Source organism: Carettochelys insculpta, chromosome 5, assembly GCF_033958435.1.
Source record: "Carettochelys insculpta isolate YL-2023 chromosome 5, ASM3395843v1, whole genome shotgun sequence".
In the NCBI taxonomy this organism is placed as follows: domain Eukaryota; kingdom Metazoa; phylum Chordata; order Testudines; family Carettochelyidae; genus Carettochelys; species Carettochelys insculpta.
The window spans coordinates 35,582,442-35,602,338 of record NC_134141.1 but is presented as its reverse complement, the minus strand read 5'-3'; the positions used below and the strand labels follow the sequence as shown (position 1 = coordinate 35,602,338).

At 40.0% G+C, this 19,897-nt stretch overlaps 1 protein-coding gene across 2 annotated transcripts in view; it reads left to right on the top strand.

Moving 5' to 3' along the window:
* Positions 1-19,897, top strand: part of BNC2 (basonuclin zinc finger protein 2) — a 457,477-nt gene that overhangs the window by 315,624 nt on the left and 121,956 nt on the right. For both annotated transcript variants that reach the window (XM_074994931.1, XM_074994932.1), the window contains one exon: positions 12,080-12,315. In XM_074994931.1, coding sequence (XP_074851032.1) covers positions 12,080-12,315 — 236 coding nt within the window. The remainder of the gene's footprint in view (positions 1-12,079; positions 12,316-19,897) is intronic.

The window sequence follows — 19,897 nt, the reverse complement described above, 5'->3', positions numbered from 1 at the left end:
TGTGTTATTATCTCGGGGTGCTGAGTGTGCAATTGCCTCAAAGAAAAGTAGACAGGAGACAAGGGGAAACTTGATAGTTATTAACTGAAGAGGCAGTGTGTCAAAGCTGGATGGGGTTCAAAGTTTTGCAAAGGCATAAAAAAATAACAGACAGCAAAGCAATGTCTGTGAACAAATGGCAGTTCTGCTTTTGGCTACATAAATCTAACAGCAATCTAAATTTTTCAACTTGGAGTCAGATCACAGAGAGAGAAATTAATGAAAGATTTCATTCAGAATTTTTAAGTAACATTTATTCTGCATACATCCAAGTGAATTTTTGGGGGTATTTCTTTTTGGTTTATTTTATTTTTGAGGGGGGATGTCATTTGTGAGGCATGAAGACGGGCATTTGTCAGGATAGTTATATTATTTGGGTACGTATAAAATACCCATGATCAGGCCCCTTTTATTTTTAAAAAGCTATTAAGAAACCGTGAACTAAGTGTGAACATCTGTACGTGCAAGCTGTAAATTACTAGATTACATATGTGTCCCTCAGTCAGAGACTAAATGAATTTGGCAAATGGTTCCCATTACTAGTTCTTAAATACTGTAAAAATCCAAAAGAAAGGTTGCTTTTTTCTCCCTGATCAGAAATGGTTGTTGCACTGCCTCTTTAATGTTTCACAATCTACTGAACTGAGTGTTTGTCTCCTAAAAGTAGATTAAATTGGGACAGCAATGAGGTAGAAATAGCCAAAGGATTCCATTTCATTGCTAGTACTTTGTTTGCTCTACATCAGGAAGTTAATCTCTTCCAACCTAATGTTTGTATTTTGTCACTGTTTGGACTGAAGAATGGATGGGCAGATTTCTTGGTCCGTAAGGGCATTTGTACTCTTCTCTGGATATTGCTCAGTATCTTGCCTGTGGGGTCCTTCTGTCTCCTGTAAGGGATGATGCCTCTGAAGAGCAAAATTTTCACCTTTGAAACCACTGTATTATACCAAATAGCAAGAATTTCTAAAATTTGTTCCAGAGGAAGATAAGATTGCTGTAGTTTGGCCAGACCCTCCACAAATTACTCATTCATATGCTGCATTTTCTCCTTGAAGAGCAGGCCTGCCAACAGGAGATAGCAGAAGGGGTACTTGGCTCAGGGCCTAGAGATTCAAAAGGGCGTGCGGTTCCTGGCCACGGCTCCTGTGGCAGTGGTGGCACCCAGAGTCCTGTATCAGAGGGGTAGCCAAGTTAGTCTGTAGCTTCAAAAACAAGAAGAAGTCCTGTGGCACTTTATAGACTACTGGATAGTTTGGAGCATAAGCTTTTGTGGGCAAAGACCCCCTTCATCAGATTCATGAGTGGGGGGGCACACCCTCCTCTAGAACCTGCCCCCCTCATGCATGTGACAAAGCAGGTCTTTGCCCACAAAAGCTTATTCTCTAAGACATCTGGTAGTCTATAAGGTGACACAGAGTCCTGGATCCTTTAAATTGCTGCTGAAGCACCACATGGCATGCTCGAGGCAGCACTGAGGGCTGGGAGGAGTGCCACCATGGTCCAGACAGCGCTAAAGGCTGGCTACCCTGGTCCTGCCCATTCCTCCCACGGCTCTGCCTCTTCCAGGAGCATGGAGCTGCTGCCCCACCTTGCATAGGAGCTTAGGGAGTCTGACAGCTCCCCTGACAGAGAGGCTTTTTACTTTTGTATGAGTGTTTGGAAAAAAGAATAGGTCTGAATCCATAATGTTTGCAGCCCTTAATTTTCAATAGACTAGTGTATGTGGAAAATGCCACTAGTAAAACACTGTTTGCTCATCCTATGTTGATTGTTCTGCACGCGGTTTTACAACAGTATTATGGAGAGTTACCATAAGGGTCTTATATATTTAACCTGCCAGTCAAGTTTTGTTGCTTCAAGAAGTGTCACAGTTCATTTAAAATAAATTTTAAAAATGTCCCATTTGTTGCAAGGCTCCCAGACATACTCTGCTAGTCATGAAAACACAGTTTTTTGATGAGGGAGGTACACCTGGGGCAAAGTGAGCAGCCTAAACCAGAATTTTTGTTTTAATTGTGCATGTGTTGTCTATTTGTCTGAGTTGGGTGGGGTTGTGTTGAGGCTTAATGCAATAAACAGAAAAGCTGTTCAAGCTGTTCAATCTAGATTAAGATGCAAATGGGAAGGAGATCCATTTTAATCAATAAAAACATGTTAAAATGTATAGTATTCTTACTTTGCAAAATTGTATCTGTGAGGTATTGGACTAGGCTATTGGAAAGTCTTGATATTTTTGAAGACATGGACTTTAATTAGACCTGCTTTCCCTACTCTGGAGGTTGTCAGTATTCTGCTAAGAACATTTATAATACTTTTACACTGAATCAAGAAAATATCCTTCAGATGTTATTCAAAAATGGATGTGAGATGTCAGTTCACACAGGTCGAACCTCTCAAATCCAGCACCATAGGGACCTGACTTGTGCCGGGCAAGAGAATTTGCCGGACCACAGGAGGTCAATGTGTCTTATAACATTATCAACACTTCTGCTGCTTACTGGGCTCTTAGAAGACATCTAAGAGTAAATTACAGCTAAACAGCACAGAACAATGAGAGCCAGGACTGGTGACTGGAAACAAACTTAATGGGCATGGGGAAACTTGGCCATAGCCGTAATAAATGGTCATCCAGGGCTTGTCTACACTACAACCTTCCTTCAAAGGAAGGATGGTAATTAGGGTGTTGGGAGTTTACTAATGAAGTGCTGTGGTGCATACGTAGCACTTCATTAAGCAAATTCACCCCCGCGGCAACGTCGAAGTTTTAAACTAGTACCACCGGTACTTCGAAGTTGCCCTGAGACTTTGAAGTACTGGTGGGTGAGCTGCGGCTAGACGCGTGCCGATACTTGGAAGTTTAAAACTTCAAAGTTGCTGCAGGGGGGAGTTTGCTTAATGTATTGCTGCGTATTCCCCGCAGCACTTCATTAGTAAACTCCCTACACCCTAATTACCATCCTTCCTTCGAAGGAAAGTGGTAGTGTAGACAAGCCCTCAGATAACTAAAGTCTTGATGGATTATGGACCTTGTCAGACAAAAGAGTTGCAGATTAGACTTATGTCTAGAGTGTGTGTGTGTGTGTGTGTGTGTGTGTGTGAGAGAGAGAGAGAGAGGAGTATTTTCAGAGGAAAGGATTCTACTTCAGCCTGCATGCACCCTGGGTACTTTGACATGGGAGGGGTACCAGGTCAGAGAGAGGTCTTGCAGAGCTGGGCCTCAGCATAACTGGATGGAGCAGGGATGAAGTGAAAGTCTTACTCTGTGCTTTCTGGCTTTTGATAAATCAAACAAGTCATTTAATATTATTTTAATAAACCTTTTGTATTTAATTTCCTTTGAATTGTATAGGGTCCCACAAAACCAATAAAATATAAATGGAATTGTAGATTTTTCCCCACTTTATACTACAGTAAAAGAAAATCCACAAATGGAACATTAAAGTTTGTCCTTTGATAAATTATAACTGGGTCCAAAGCTTTTGGCAGAAAATACTTAGTACGCTTGGAGAGGCTAATCTATTGGCTGAAATTTTGCTCAGTAAGAATGCTACAAATGGTTATGTGAAAAGACTAACATTGTCCAAGTTCCAAAGGGCCCATTTACAATTTGAAACACAGTATGCAGTGTCTCATTAAAATGTATAGGAGTTTTCTGGAATTATATAGTAAAGTACATATAAGCCACAATTTTAAAGCCGTTCAGGCCAAGCCTCCATTTGTGCATGAATAACTTGCGTGGCCAACACTTTTTTGTTCAATTTTTTAATTGTCATTTGTGCACAGAATTGAGGGTATACATGAGCAAAACACATTTGGCCAAGAATTTCCAAAACTGATTCTTAATGTTAGTTCTCTACACTCATATCCAGGTACTTAAATAACTGGCCTGATTTTCAAAAGTTCTGAGTACCTTTTAATTCCTTGCATCAACCCTTTCTGTTCCCATTTTCTGTGTGCCCCACAGGATGTTGTTTGTTTGCAAATTATTTTGCTCTTACTCTTGGACTTGCAGGTCTTACTTCTAGCTGGGTTCTGATAGCACTTATGATGGTAATGAGGCTCATTTGTAACACACTGCATGTTCTAAAATTTGCTAGAATACATGCTATCCTCCAAAAGCTAGGAAGCTAGTAGACTCCAAATCTTCCAGATTATTTGGGCAATTACCACTCACAAAACGATTTAGTGCTGGTAACTGCACACAGATCCCAGTGTGAGCACCTGGATCTGCTCCTTCTGTGGCAGAAGCCTGACTGGAGCCTGAAAATCTGATGCATATATATTTTTATATATACACATCAGTTTCACAAGAGTTATCTCAAATAATTATATTACTAGATTTCCTGCTAATCTTCTGAGCATCCTTGCACAAAGTGGTGTAAACACAGCGGACAGGAGTCAAGGATATTTGTGGGCAGTGTTGTTTCATCTTCCCACCCAAAAAGGCTCTGGTCAGGCCCTAAAAATCGTATATAAGCCATTTAAAAAACAGGTTTGGTAACAGAAACTGACAGAGCATAACCTGGAGCAATGCACTTGATAACTCAAAGGCTGTGGCCACATTTGGCCAAATCAGAGGATACTAATGAGGCGCTGAAATAAATATTCAGCACCTCATTAGCACGTTGCTGGCCACAGCACTTTGAAAATGCTGTGTTTCGCTCGTGCATGGCTTGGCTACACAGGGTCCTTTTTGAAAGGACCCTGCAAACGTCAAAATCCCCTTATTCCTATCAGCTGCTCAGCCATTAGCATTGCCATTTTGAAGTTTTGGCCAAGTGTGCCACAGCCAAAGACTTGAGAAGAGAGAGAAGAGATCCACAGTTCTTACAATAATTTACAAGAGAGGCAAGATGAATGAAATAATATTCCTATACTGGAACATCTTCTGTTGTTGAAAGAGTTGCACAGAGCTTTTCTCTGAGTAGCTCAAAAGCCTTTCTCTCTCACTCCAACAGAAGTTCAAAACAAAAAAGCAGTCTGGGAGCACTTTAAAGACTAGCAAAATAATTAATTAGGTGATGAGCTTTCGTGGGACAGACCCACTTCTTCAGACCATAGCCATACCAGAACAGACTCAATATTTAAGGCATAGAGAACCAAAAACAGTAATCAAAGTTGACAAATCAGAAAAAAATTATCAAGGTGAGCAAATTAGAGCGCCGGGGGGGGGAGGGAGTCAAGAATTAGATTAAGCCAAGTATGCCAAAGAGCCCCTATAATGCCCCAGAAAATTTGTATCCCGGTTCAAGCCACGTGTTAATGCGTCGAATTTGAATATGAAAGAGAGTTCAGCAGCTTCTCTTTCTAAAGCAGACTGAAAATTCTTCTTCAATAAGACGCTAACTCTTAAGTCATTAACAGAATGGCCCACTCCATTAAAACGTAGACTAACTGGTTTGTGGATCAGGAATGTTTTGATGTCTGTTTTGTGCCCATTAACTCTTTGTCTGAGAGAGTTTGAAGTCTGTCCAATATACAAAGCATTTGGGCATTGTTGGCACATGATGGCATATATGGTGTTAGTTGAGGAGCATGAGAATGTGCCCGTGATTCTGTGAATAACCTGGTTAGGTCCAGTGATGGTATCGCCAGAATAGATATGTGGACAAAGCTGGCAGCAGGCTTTGTTGCAAGGAAAAAAAGCTTCAGGACTCGTATTCCTGCGGTATAAACTGTGGTTATTGGTTAGAATCCTCATAAGGTTGGGAGGTTGGTATTTACCTCACCGACCTTGGCTCTCTAGTATGTTTGGACCAACATGGCTATAACAACACTGCACAGAATTAATAAACAAGTCGCCAGATCTTTGGTGTTTAAGAAAAACTTATTTGGCTCCTTTTTCATTAGTTACAGTTCCTGAAATGAGCATTTTAAAATTAGAAATAGTGTACCTCAGAAATATTACTTCACTGAGGCTGGGTCTAGACTAGCCCCCAACTTCGAAGGGAGCATGGTAATTAGGATGTTGGGAGATTACTAATGAAGTGCTTTTAAGTCTCCCCCATGGCAACTGCGAAGTGTGAAACTTCAAAGTGCCAGGTTGTGTGTAGCAGCAAGTCAGCCATGGATACTTCAAAGTGCCTTCATGTTTTATGGCATGTCAATCAACAGTGCTTTTAAAATAAGGAAACATCAGCTTATATCATTTTTCAGATATAATATATTTAAACATAATATCTGTCATTGTAGGGATCCTAAAGCACTTAACAATTTCTCTTCCACACACTACCATCAAAGATAAATTTACTCATCTTTGAGATAGAGACCCTTTGAGGTGAAATGCAGTAGCTGTTCATCAGCACATAGTATCACTAGGGAAGAGTTTAGGATGGGAGGTTTTAGGAGAATACCATATGCAGTTGAAATTGGCGAGGGAGTTCAGAATATTATTACCCAAATTGAAGTTTTGGCAGGACATGGAAATGTACAACCTCAACTTCAACTAAATAAATAAAGCCATGGGATTTTATCAACCGGGGGCTCAATTGTTTCATTTTAAGACTTATTTGAAGGAATGCACCTCAACAGCAAAGTGCCCCCTTCTCCGCAAACTGGAACACTGAAATTGTGCACAGAAATAGTTTAGGGAATAGTTACTTAGGGCTCAAAGAACCTTTCCAAATACATTCTGGTGTGTCTCTTGCACTTCTCTGTGTGTTTTCAGAATGCAGAAGCTGATATAAATTCACTGAGGTACATGACAGTATTTTTTTTTCTTGTTACTGTTCTTTTTTTGGTTCTTGCTTGAGCATTTTTAACCGTCTTTTTCTAAACAGGATATAATTTTGTAGATTATAAATAACGGTGAAAGATTGCATTCTCTACATTATTTGGTTTCATAGTTGAGTGCAGTGAAAAGTGGTTCCATTAATTAATGAGCCACAAAAATTCCAGCTGTTGGCCACACAATTATTCCTTGTGCTGGCACAAATGCATTTCCTTCCTCTCCCCATGCCAGTATTTCTTTTCAGTCTGTAATGTGGTATACGCTGCGAACACTCTTGTGACACAGACATGGAAAAATATGCCTTTTTTGTTATAAATTATGCATTTGAACGTACCGCCTGGCTTGTGCTTCAAAAGAATGGAGCTCTGTCTTTAGTTGTGTTTACTATAATTTGCACTATAAGACCCCAACTCCAAATTGAAGATGATTTGGTGAAATATAAATAAATTCAGAACTAACTCTTCATCCAATTTTAAGATACTAACTAGACCTCCAGTGGTGAACTAGTCAAAAAAATTAAACCATTTAAAGTCTGTGTGTACAGTAGCCCCCTCCTTTTGGAAAGGACATGGTAATGAGGAATTTTGGCAGATGCTAGTGAGGTGCTACCATGAATATGCAGTGTCTAATTAGCATAATGGTGTCTGCACATGATTCAAAAGTGCCGCATTTGAAAGCACGCTGCCCATGTAGAAGGGGGTCTTTCGAAAGGACCCCTGGATTTTGAAAGCCCCTTCTTCCCAAAACTGAATGGGAAGAAGGAGCTTTCAAAATCAGGGGGTGGTTTTGAAAGGCCCCATCTACATGGGCATTGTGCGTTCCAAAAGCAGCACTTTTGAATCACACCTGGACGTCATTATGCTAATGAGGTGCTGCATATTCATGGTAGCATCTTATTAGCATCTGCATTAATCCCTCATTACCATACCCCTTCTAAAAGGAGGGGGCTAGTGTAGACGCAGCCAAAGTGAATTTGGGGCGGCACTGAGAGCCCTGGAGACTGACGCCCTCTTTATCTTCATGGGATAAGTACAGTGTTAGCTGTAAAAGCAGTTACGCAGTGTTTTGCCAGTGGAAGGACAGCTTGTTACTTCCTCCTCCTCTTGTCCCATGCCTGGACTGACAAAGACTGGCAAAGTTTTTGGTGTTAAATATGACTGCAATTTTGTAAAGTGAGTAGTATTCCACCAGGAGCTATAGCAAGACCACCACACATTTTGCATTATCCACAGGCTTTCAGAAAAGCAGACTTTGACTCCTTCAGGATCCTGAGAGGCAGAATCCCCTGGGATGTTACCATGAAGGGAAAGGGAGTCCAGGAAAACTGACAGTATTTTAAGGAAGCCCTATTGAAGGCGCAGAAAGAAACTGTCCCGATGCACAGCAAGAGAAGTAAATATGGTAGGAGCCCAGACTGGCTTAATGGGGAAATACTTGGAAAACTTAGGCACAAAAAGGGAGCTTACAAAAAGTGGAAACTTGGACAGATGTCTAGGGAGGGGTATAAACGTAGAGCTCGAGAATGTAGGGCAGTTATCAGGAAGCAGAAAGCGCAACTGGAATTGTGACTCATGAGGAATGTGAAGGATAACAAGAAAAGTTTCCGCAGGCATGTTACCAAGAAGAAGGTGATCAGAGAGGGTGTGGGGCCCCTACTGGATGAGGGAGCTAACCCAGTGACAGATGATGTAGGGAAAGCTGAAGTACTTAATGCTTTCTTTGCCTCTGTCTTCATGGACAAAGACAGCTCCCGGACTAATGCAATAAGTGATGCATTGTGGGATGAGGGTGGACAGCCTTTGGTGGGAAACGAACAGGTTAGGAGCTATCTAAAAAAGCAAAATGTACATAAATCAATGGGCCCGGACCTAATTCATCCTAGGGTCCTGAGGGAGTTGGCGTATGTTATTGACAAGCCCTTGGCCATTATCTTTGAAAAGTTGTGGAGATCGGGAGAGATCCCGGATGATTGGAAAAAGGCAAATGTAGTGCCCATCTTTAAAAAAGGGAAGAAGGATGATCCAGGGAACTATAGGCTGGTCAGTCTTTCATCAGTCCCTGGAAAAATCATGGAGGGGCTCCTCAAGGAAGTCATTTTGAGGCACTTGGAGGAGGGGAAAGTGATCAGGAATAGTCAGCATGGATTCATGAAGGGCAAGTCATGCCTGACGAATCTGATTAGTTTCTACCATGAGATAACTGTCTCTGTGGATAGAGGAAAATCAATGGATGTGATTTATCTTGACTTTAGCAAAGCTTTTGATACAGTCTCCCACAATATTCTGGTCAGCAAATTAAAGGAATGTGGATTGGATAAATGGACGGTAAGATGGATAGAAAGCTGGCTAGAAGGTCGGGCCCAGCGGGTAGTGGTCAACGGCTTGATGTCAGGATGGCAGTCGGTTTCTAGTGGAGTGCCCCAAGGTTCAGTTCTGGGTCCTGTTCTGTTTGACATATTTATCAATGACCTGGATGAAGGGTTGGATTGCACCCTCAGCAAGTTTGCGGATGACACTAAGCTAGGGGGAGAGGTAGATACACTGGAGGGCAGGGACAGGGTCCAGACTGACTTAGACAAATTGGAAGACTGGACTGCAAGAAATCTGATGAGGTTCAATAAGGACAAGTGCAGAGTCCTGCACTTGGGCCGGAAGAATCCCAAGCATTGTTACAGGCTGGGGTCTGACTGTCTCAGTAGTAGTTTTGCAGAAAAGGACCTGGGAGTTGTGGTGGATGAGAAGTTGGACATGAGTCAAAAGTGTGCCATTGTAGCCAAGAAAGCTAGTGGCATATTAGGTTGCATTGAGAGGAGCATTGCTAATAGATTCAGAGAAGTGATTATTCCTCTTTATTCGGCTTTGGTGAGGCCACATCTGGAGTACCATGTCCAGTTCTGGGCCCCCAATTATAGGAAGGATGTGGCTACACTGGAGAGAGTCCAGCGGAGGGTGACCAAAATAATTTGGGGGCTGGAGCATATGACTTATGAAGAAAGGTTGAGGGCATTGGGACTGTTTAGTCTGCAGAAATGAAGACTGGGGATGTACTTGGTAACAGCCTTCAACTTACTGAAGGGAGGTTGCAAAGAGGCTGGAGAGAGGCTGTTCACAGTGGTCACGGATGGCAGAACACAGAACAATGGTCTCAAGTTGCGGTTGGAAAGGTCCAAGTTGAACATTAGGAAACACTGTTTCATTATGAGGGTGGTGAAGCATTGGAATGGTCTACCCAGGGAAGTAGTGAAGTCTCCATCCCTGGCGGTGTTTCAGTCTCGACAAAGCCCTGGCGGGGCTGATCTGATTGGTTTGGTCCTGCTTAGAGCAGGGGGCTGGACTCGATGGCTTTTTTAGGTCTCTTCCAGTTTTATTGTTCTATGATTCTATGATTCACAAGCAGTCATTAGAAGAAAAAAATGTCTATCATTACTGACCTGGGACAATTTGGGAGTAGCACTTAGACCCCTGAGTCTTTCGGTCCAACTATTTTGAGGCAGGGACTTATCTTCCCTGTGTATATTTTTAAATTAAACTATTCTGTTTAACAAAAAGCACCATGCTTCTCCTTCGCAGTGTGGTACAGTGGTTCAAACACATGACAGCGATATGGGATGAATTCTGTAGTTGGCAACAGTATGGATTTATGTGATCTTACTTATCATTTGAGTCTGAGTTTGTCAACCTGTAATAATAAGGCTGGTAGTACCAGAGTGGTCAAAACTTGTTTCAGAAGTGTGTTGTGAGGGATAAGTCATTGGGTAAAATGTAGATTCTTCGATGGAAGGTGTTATGACTGTCACTAATATTTTACTAACATGTTCAAATATTGCTCTTTAATTCCGAATACTCATTGTTATGTGACTAAAATAGACTCCAGTCTTTTCCTTACTCACTGTATAGGCACATACATGTCAACATACCCCCAGTAAATGCACACATCAAATATTCATTTCTGGGTTGTCATTTTTTTCTCCCCCTTCATGGAGTATTTTGATGTTCTTTTACTGTACTGACAGAATAACCATCTTACGAACAATACCATGGAAAATTAAAAGAAAAAAATGTTGGGGTATTTAAGCTCTTCAGATTGTAATCTAACGTTTTCATTTGATTCTAAAGGAGCTTCTTATCCTAAGTCCAAATTGATGAACTGTGTTGGAAGAGTAACAGACGGAATCCCACCCTTCACTTTACCGCAATATATATACCCTGTGGAGAGACATAGGACTTCAATCCCTAAGCTTGCCAATCCCTTATCTTTCCTGAACATTAAATTTACATTTAAAGCCATTTATTCAAAGATGCTGTAACCACTAGAATAGGAAAGATCAGACAAATCAGTTGTAAGGAATGAAGCAGGAGGAAACCAGAACTCTTTGACAAAAATATTCCTTGGAGTAAATGTGTTGAATGAAACCAGCGGGTAAATGATAAGGGCCTTTACAATCTGGATGTAAGAAAGCAATTTATCAAGAATACAGGAACTCTCTGGTGAATCCAAGAAGAAATCTAAGTACAGGAGGAGGAACCACTGTAACATTATTTTAAATGCTCAAAAAGTTTTGTTTAAAACAAATAGTCTAACTTCAGGTGCTGTGATAAAATCCATAAAGTTGAAAGGAAATTGAGAGCAAATAGTGGTATATGTTGAAATGTATAATACCATATGTAATTCCATCACATTAAACATCATATAAAGGGTAAACAATTACTAGATACTCCTCCCCAGCAAACCAAAAATAAACCTCTGGAAAACTTCCCCTTACCCCCAGCTCTTTGTTATTAATTTATTCTGATCATAAAAGAGCTAAGTTGAATTGGCTGTGTTTGCCAGTGCAATAATTAGCAGCTGTTCAGTTAGCAGTGAATCAACTAGTCCTTTTTATTATTGTGCACAGCCAGCAATTTTTAAAACATTGCAATGGATTCTTTTTTCTGTATATTAAGGTTCATATTTTCAGCAGTGTGATTCATTTGGGTGCATCCATTTTTTTGGTTATGCAAAGTGAGACACCTGATTCCTCAAAGGTGGTGTGTGCCCGGAACTCCAAAAGTAGTTAATGGGAGCTACGAGCACTCAATGCCTTTAAAAACCACGGTGATACCACAAAACCTAAGCAGGACCACATTAAAAGAGATTCTTGAATGTTTGATCTTATTGCTTAATTTGTAGTAAAGAAGATACACATAGTGTCTATGGAAGATTCACTTTGACAGAACATCAGATATGCTTCAATAATCTTACTTTTGTTTTTGTTTTCCTCTCTCCCCATCTCTGTCTCCATTCTCCCTCCCAACCTGTGTCTGTCAGCTTTGGACAAGCTTAGCACCCAGCACCTGTATCACCCTACTCAAGTGGAGATTGTGCAGTCCAACGTAGTGTTTGACATCAGCAGCCTGATGCTCTATGGTACCCAGGCTGTGCCTGTGAGGCTGAAGATACTGCTGGACCGACTCTTTAGTGTATTGAAGCAGGAAGAGGTGCTGCACATCCTGCATGGCTTAGGGTGGACACTTCGGGACTACGTGCGGGGCTATATCCTTCAGGTAAGAGGAGGTTTAAAGCCTGTCAAAAAATGGTTTGGCTGACCTAGTTTTGTATGTTGAAGTTACTAACAGGTGTGCACCCAAAACGCTTTTTACTAAATATCTGTCTTTTAACTGTGGAACATTATGTAAATAACTGTGAGATTTGTTTGCCAAATTGTGTGGCAGGATGGGGTAGAACTTGCTACTTGTACCTAAGATACAGTTTCCTCACCATCCACAATATTCCCTTTTATTTCACTACAGTTAGGGTAGGAAATACCTTGAATACTGTAAATACTGAGGTTACTTAGTTGCAAGCCTTATTTAGTCATCTAAGGCATCTGGCATGCTTTCAAGGGCTACCCCCAACTTCTATAGCCTGAAATCCAGAGCAGCTGCTACTTCAATTTTTCTTTCTTTCCTTCCTTCAGTTATTTTTGAGGGAGGGGGACTTTCCATAAGGTATTAAAAAGCCATATTCCTGAAACAAGTTTATGGTTAAAAGCTAAGATCTGACTTCTTAAATGAGGTTTGTAAACCCATTTTCTTTGAAAAATTGCAACAGCTTGATGTGGTCACAAGAAATGGCATTTCCGTGCTTAATCTTCGAGTCATCAGTATCAAAACATGTCATCTGTTTGCTTCCAGCATAGTTTATTATCCTAACTGTTCAAATGGGCATTTCAAATCTTGTGTCCTATATGGCATGATGCTACATGCCTTTAATTTCAATGGGCTTCTCAGCATCTTACAGATTCAAGACCATAAATTAGGCGTACCCAAATGAGCTAACCTGGATTTTGAAGATGATTATTATTATTATTATTGTATTTTTGTCTTTATTTTATTAATTTATTTCAGCACAGATAACATGCTTGGCATGCTACAGAACACAGAGATATCTTTGTTCCTGCCTAGGAGAACTTTCGGTGCTTATTTCTTCTATTGCCTGTTTCATGCAACATCTTTTCTGTAGAGGAAGCACATTAGACTGCACGTAATTATAGAGAGTCCTTGATAATTTCTTTGAAAGCATGATTTATCTTAAAACTCCTTCTAAAATATTGTCATCATCAACAGATCTGCATTGTAGATAGGGGAAAAAAGCAAAAAGAGACTATTTATGGCATTGAAGCCCTGCTACTCTCATTAAGATACATACAATTCTCCAATTTTTTAGATTGACATTCTTCATTTTTTTAAGCTAAATGTTATAGGTGTCCAAACATAAAATATAATTTGCTATGATTTAACCCAGTTTCAGAAAATAGAATTCGTCTTTTCAAAAACATGAATGGACTGTGTCTTTGTACATGCTGTAGTTGCTAATCTGTGGCGTGTATTTTTGACGGATTATTGATAGATATTTTTAAGTGATGCCATATAGGCTTTGTTTTACATTTTAAATTCCTGGATTTTGATTTTTTTAAGGTAAAAAGATTCTACTATCCATATAGTTCCAGATGACAAGTTTGCTGCCTGTTTAAGAGACAAACTGTTCATTTGTAGCCATATGATAAAAATCAAGAAATAATAGAGTCTGAACCAACACTGCAAGCCAAGGACCCGATTCAGTAACCTTGCAGACAAGAATCTCACTGAAGTCAGTGGTTCTGTTCACTTAAGTGTTGCAGAATCAGGCAATTATCTGTTGGAATGATCTGAAAATACACAAGAATGGCATGTAATATAATTATACAGAGGATTATGAACAGTCACACAGTGCATCTGAATGGTGTAAAGCCCCATAATACACCATTAGGCTAGAGGTCAGTTTATCTGGCTAAAACTCTAATCGTATTGTAGCCCTGAAGGCATCAATTTTACCATTATTGCACTCACCAACAGTATATTGAATATTATGTCAGTTAAAGAGAATAATTATTGAGGTGCGTTAAGGGTGACTGTTAAAGTCTTACCACAAATTGACTTGGTTTGCAATTGGCTGTAGATTGTGTTGCTGGGCAGATGAAGACATGCTGCAAGAGACTTAGTCAAGTCTGTCTATTAGTTTAGCTCTCTAATTTTGTTTATATTAAAGCTAGCAAATCGGGTATATGAGGGGAAAGAGAAAGCCACTTCATAAAACATGTTCAGTGAAACCAGAACAAATGTGGTCAAAATCTTTGGTACCTAACATTAGTTTTTATGGTTTGGCTTTTAAATAACTACATTGCAAGTTACTCTTTTTTCTTTAGTGGAGGAGGGTGGTGAAGGTAAGTTCTGTTTGAGAATATGTGGTACACCAGCCACTGGAACTGAGAGTCCATAATAGTGAGTATTTAGCATGTAGATTTTCTATGAGGGTCATCAGTGTAGCACTTGAGCACCTCCCAGATATTACTCTGTTTCATTGTGAAGAGTTATGTATAGAAGTATTATTAGCCTCATGTTACTAATGGGGATGCAGAGGCACAAAGTAAATTGTCAGAGTTCACCCAGGGAGCCTGTGACAGAACAGGGAACTACCACAGCTCAGTGCTGTAGCTTCCTTTTCCATGCAAACTCATTTCTGTTATAACCCAGTGTATTCACTTGCTTGTAACTTTCTCATCTCTATGTCCACAACCAATGTATGTGGGTCTACTAAGCAAAAACTTTTCATGTTTGCAGGAACTTAGTTTCTTTCAGACACTCCCTTGCAGCTTTGGGGAAAGTAGATCCCAGGTGTGCTGCCCCTCCCCTTGCATTAAGGCCTGGGGGAAAATTTGCAAATAGTAACCAGCCAGAGATTCCACTGGGTAGATGCAGCTATGGAAGCTTCCAGGCAGAGACAGTCAAATATTCTGAGAATTTACAACAGTTTTGACCAGGGGTCAACAGCCAAAATAGCAAGAAGAGCCATTTTTTCCAATTTAGTAAAAAACTCAATAATTCAAGAGCTGCAATGCATGTGAATGAGAGATGGTCCTTAATAAATAACATGAACCAAACTCTTTGTAACCCCTATTTTAACAATGGCACACACACAATGTTATGTGAAATTATACATATTTACTGCAGGACAGTCACAAACTTCTTACATATTCTGTTTCCTCACACTTTATATGTGTGTTTATACCACTTTCTTCCTGACTTTCACTCCCAGATGTTTGCTCTCTCTCTGGAGGACACCAGGGGGAGTTATCCAATGCTTTGAGATCACCTATTGTTTGCTATTGTGATCTGAGTTGTTCATTTTTGGACTTGTAGTCGTTCACCATTTATCAAAAATAATCTGGCAGGTGGGTTTTTTTATTTGTTTGTTTTTTTAAACTTTGCAATTTTAACGTTAGGAGCCACAAAGAAGTCCTTAAATAGCCACATGCAGCTCCGGAGATGCAGGTTGCAGACCCCTGGTTTTGACTGAACTTTTGCTGCCCTGTGATTGGCTGCTTGTTTCCACCCCCCCCACTTCCTGTCTGTCTCTTCACCTCAATTTTACTCCAGACACATCCCTCTTGACCTCATCTTTGCTGCTTTGTCCTCCCTTGCCTGCTTATCTGTGTTCTCTCTCCCTTTTTTCTTTCCAGCTAGTTGATCCTCTTCTAACTAAACCCTGCAAAAGAAGAAAAAAGCCGCAGAATTAACAGGGCATTATTTGTTACCATCATACTGTCCATAGCCTAAGTTTCTAATGAAAGGGTTTATTAGGGTATGATATAGATGCATAGTGTGAGTGGCCACTGCAGATCTCCATACATCTAATTATGGATCCAAATCTCAACGTTCACCAACTACTTGGGCCTAAAATAGTTATTCTAGAATAGAGCTGGTTTCCACCCAATGTGGAAATTCTGATATTTCAGCTTTTTTTTTTTAATGAATCAGGATAAAAAGTCTAAATAGTGAAAATCTTCACGGAATACATTGTGAAAATCTTTGATTCACAAATGTCAAAATGCTTTGTTTAGAAATTTCCAATCAATGCCAAATATTTTAATTTTCCTGAACAGAAATATGTCAGTTGAGATCAAGTCTAAACAAAATCTTGGTTTGGTTTGACATTAGTCTGCATTCTCCCCAAGCTGCTACAGAATTTGGTGGAAGTTGTAGTTCAGGTGCCTTATGCCTCCTATGGATTGGGTTCCTTACCTGGAGAATAAGGTGTACTTTGGTAAAATGGCTCCCATAATGCACCCCAGTGGCTCAATAAGAGGGAAGAACATACTACATTATGTGAGATGTAGTCACAATTAGAGAGCCCAACCCCTAACAGCGAATGAAAGCATGAGGTGTCATGAGCTCAGGGAAGTACTGACTAATCTCAAATTGACCTGAAGCTAAAACAATGTGATTGTGTCGACCTGAGCTGATATGAAATAAAATGTTTTGATTGTCCCAATAGAAACTTTCTCACAGATTGCCCTCAAAATGTTGAGGGAAAATTCCCAACCCACCTTTATGTCAGAGCAATTTAAGGAGGAGCAGTGGCATACCTCAAGCAGACCATGGCAAGCAAGTTGGACGGTGGGGCTTGCTGGATGCTTGTGTTTGCCTTCCAGGCAGGTGTGAATCCCCCTTGTTTTTGTCTGCTGCAGGACTTTCTCTTTAACTTTTCTCTTTAAAAATATAAAAAGTAACTTGGTAACTTTTTTTTGTACTTATGAATTGGCTTGTTGCATCATTCACCAAAACTCATAGTGGACCAGTTTAAGGATATAAACACTGAGCATGCTAGTCAACATAGGAGATGGTAATGTGATAAACTCTTTCACCCAGTGTTAGAATCTAGGCCAAGTCCATAATGTGTAAAGTCATTAACACGTGTAAGTTGTTCAATGGCCAGTGCACAGTGAACGGTGTTCTTTATCTCATTCCCGGTCCACAGCTGTACACTTCATAATTGACATCGATTGATGATTTGGTAAGAAGTCTCAGCAAACGTAAGATGGAAGACTAATCTAGTCTTCCATTCTTGGAGTGTGATCCCAGAGAACCTATAGGGGAGGGAAACTGTCTGGGCTGTAGCTATTCTGTGGGCAAATAAAGGGCTGTTATCCTGGTGTCCGCCAAAAAAAATAATTTGTTTTATTCATTCCAGTATTCAGATACAAAACTGTAGGCCTTTTCATTGCCAACGCACAATGTGAATCCATCTTCATATCTGTGAGTTCTGTCAAGCCTGGGTCAGATTGTGGCACCCTTTCTCATGTTGAGGGTTCTCTGTCTCAGCTTCCATTGATTTTAGTTGGGCCATGAAGAACTGCTTAATGTGAATAAGGGTTGTAAATTCTGATCTTTTACAAATAATGACTTGATGTTGTTGTTAATAGCAATTCAGCAGTTTTAAAAGCATTTCATGAGCAATTACTACTCACAGCATCGTGCTGGAGAGAGAGGCGTATATTATCCCTGGTTTACAACTGGGGAAGTCAAAGCACAGACATTGTTAGGATTAGAATCTAGGTATCCTCTGTGCTTTCCCACTCAGACCATTGCAAAAATCCTATCTTAGACCTTTAATTAACAATTTCGCTGCTGCATGATCCAGAATACACCCCAGCTAAGTCTCCCATTGCTGTGATGGCTCTGTGCAGCTAACCAGAGTGCAAAGAAATAAACACTTGTTATAGTCATTGCAGTAGTTAAATACAGAAAAGTCAAATAAGGTAGACTGTTGGTTTTCCACAGACATTTGTTTGATATGATGTAGATATTTTGCATACCAACTCAGTGAAGTTGCACAAGCTCTATGTTTAAATAAACACTATAACATCAAACTCTGTTTTGAAAGACATTGTTTGAATAATCTCTGGTGTGTATCCACATCACAAGGCTGTTCGTACATGGAAATGCTATATTATCTTTGAGTGACAATATTCTATTATTTTTATAAATTATAACCTCTCAATGTTAGTACCCAAGGAAGATTGTTGACTTGGTTGTTCCATCTCTTTAGCTTGGTTTTATCTGAGTCAGATGGGAAATTTTGACCCATTTTTGCATCAAGAGTGGAAGAGGGTTTGAGGAGAGACCAAAGAACAGAGAATTTTTAATACTGTGTTTCTCCTTTTCCTTCCAGCCCTTTACATAATCTCCTAGTGCTTTTGTGTTTATTCAGCAGCAAGAATTATCAACCTGATGTGGCTAACAACTTTATTTAATTAGCCTTAAAATTAAGTATTGCACAACTGGACTTGCTTATGGCAAATTACGATAAACCACCGGCACTGAAGCTCAGGATAATAAACATTGCCCCCCCTTGAACAGAGTGCATGTCTAATGTCACAGCTTTCCAGTCCTATTCCCATCTGTTAGGATAACATGGTGTCTGCTCTGCACTAACGATATGGGTACACAGCAGTTGCTACAGTGGCATAGCTATGATGCTGCAGGTGTGTAGATCAGATGTAATGTTCATGCTTTTGCTGTCAAGCATAAGTACAAAACATTCCTGTGTTTATGTAGGCAGTTTGTTGAAGAATCTCTATTCAACACATGAGCATCACTAGCAAAAGAAAAGAGCACTCTGGAAATATCAGCTGGGCTAAGAATACTTGAGATAATGGTAACATAACTTCTTGAACTCAGCACTGTCCATTAATAACAATAATAAGTCATGTGAAATTGCAATCAGCTTCCTTTCCCAAGACAAGCATTTCATCACAATAAGAGACCATCTAATTGGATAATAGGTACAACAAATTGTTTATTATGATTAAAATAATTAAACCAATGGGAGTTGTGTAATCTAATGGCGACATGGGTAACAAGCCAGAAGTACTTGTATCCATTTCAGCCTGAGAAAATTCTTCTGCTTTACTTTCAGGTAGATTGTAAGAAGGCACAACAAAATGGTAGCTGGCATTTACCTACCATCTGTACAATGAAAATGTATTTTATTTAACAAAAGTTTCTTTCTCCCATTCACATCTGCTTGTCTCTTTTTTTTAAGAGTATTTAATATGATACTGTCTTTATTAATGAATACATTGCACTTCTTTGGCAATATCCATTTGAAGATCTCAAAGCAAGTTACAGGCATTCATGAATTTAGTCTTTCTACATCTCCATGAGGTATGTGAGCATAATCCCTTTGTTAAGATTGAAAAAAATGAGGCAGTAAGAAGTTGAGGCTTACCCAAGAAAGTCTGTGGCAGAATATAGAATGAAACTCAGATTTCCAGCTGATAGCCCAATCATTTCATTGACTTTCCATTGCTCAGTTAATGATTGTCACTGATATGTAATTTATTTCAAGGGAGGGGCTACCTTTCATTTATGGATTTATTGATTCTGCCTTTTTTCAAGTTTGTTCAGAATTTTTTTTATTCTGTATTCTCTCTCTCTCTCTCTCTCATTTTTATAATTCACTTGTGCTCATTTGCTCCAGGGTTCTCTCTGTTTAATGTCTCTCTGCCAGGATCCCAAAACCCTGGCACTATTCAAAACATCTGTACAGCAGGCAATTTATTTCTTAATCTGTCTCTGTTTTTCCCCCCTGTTGGTTTTCTCTTCCCAACCCTCGTATTTCCTCTGTTGTTCTTTTCTCTCCATGCCCATTCCCTTCTTCCACCTGTCCTTCAATCTCACCTCCATTCAATTTCCTCTCTCTTCCCCGCTCCCTCCTCTTTATCACATTATGCCATTCATCTTCTGAGTTTTCCACTCCTCCCAC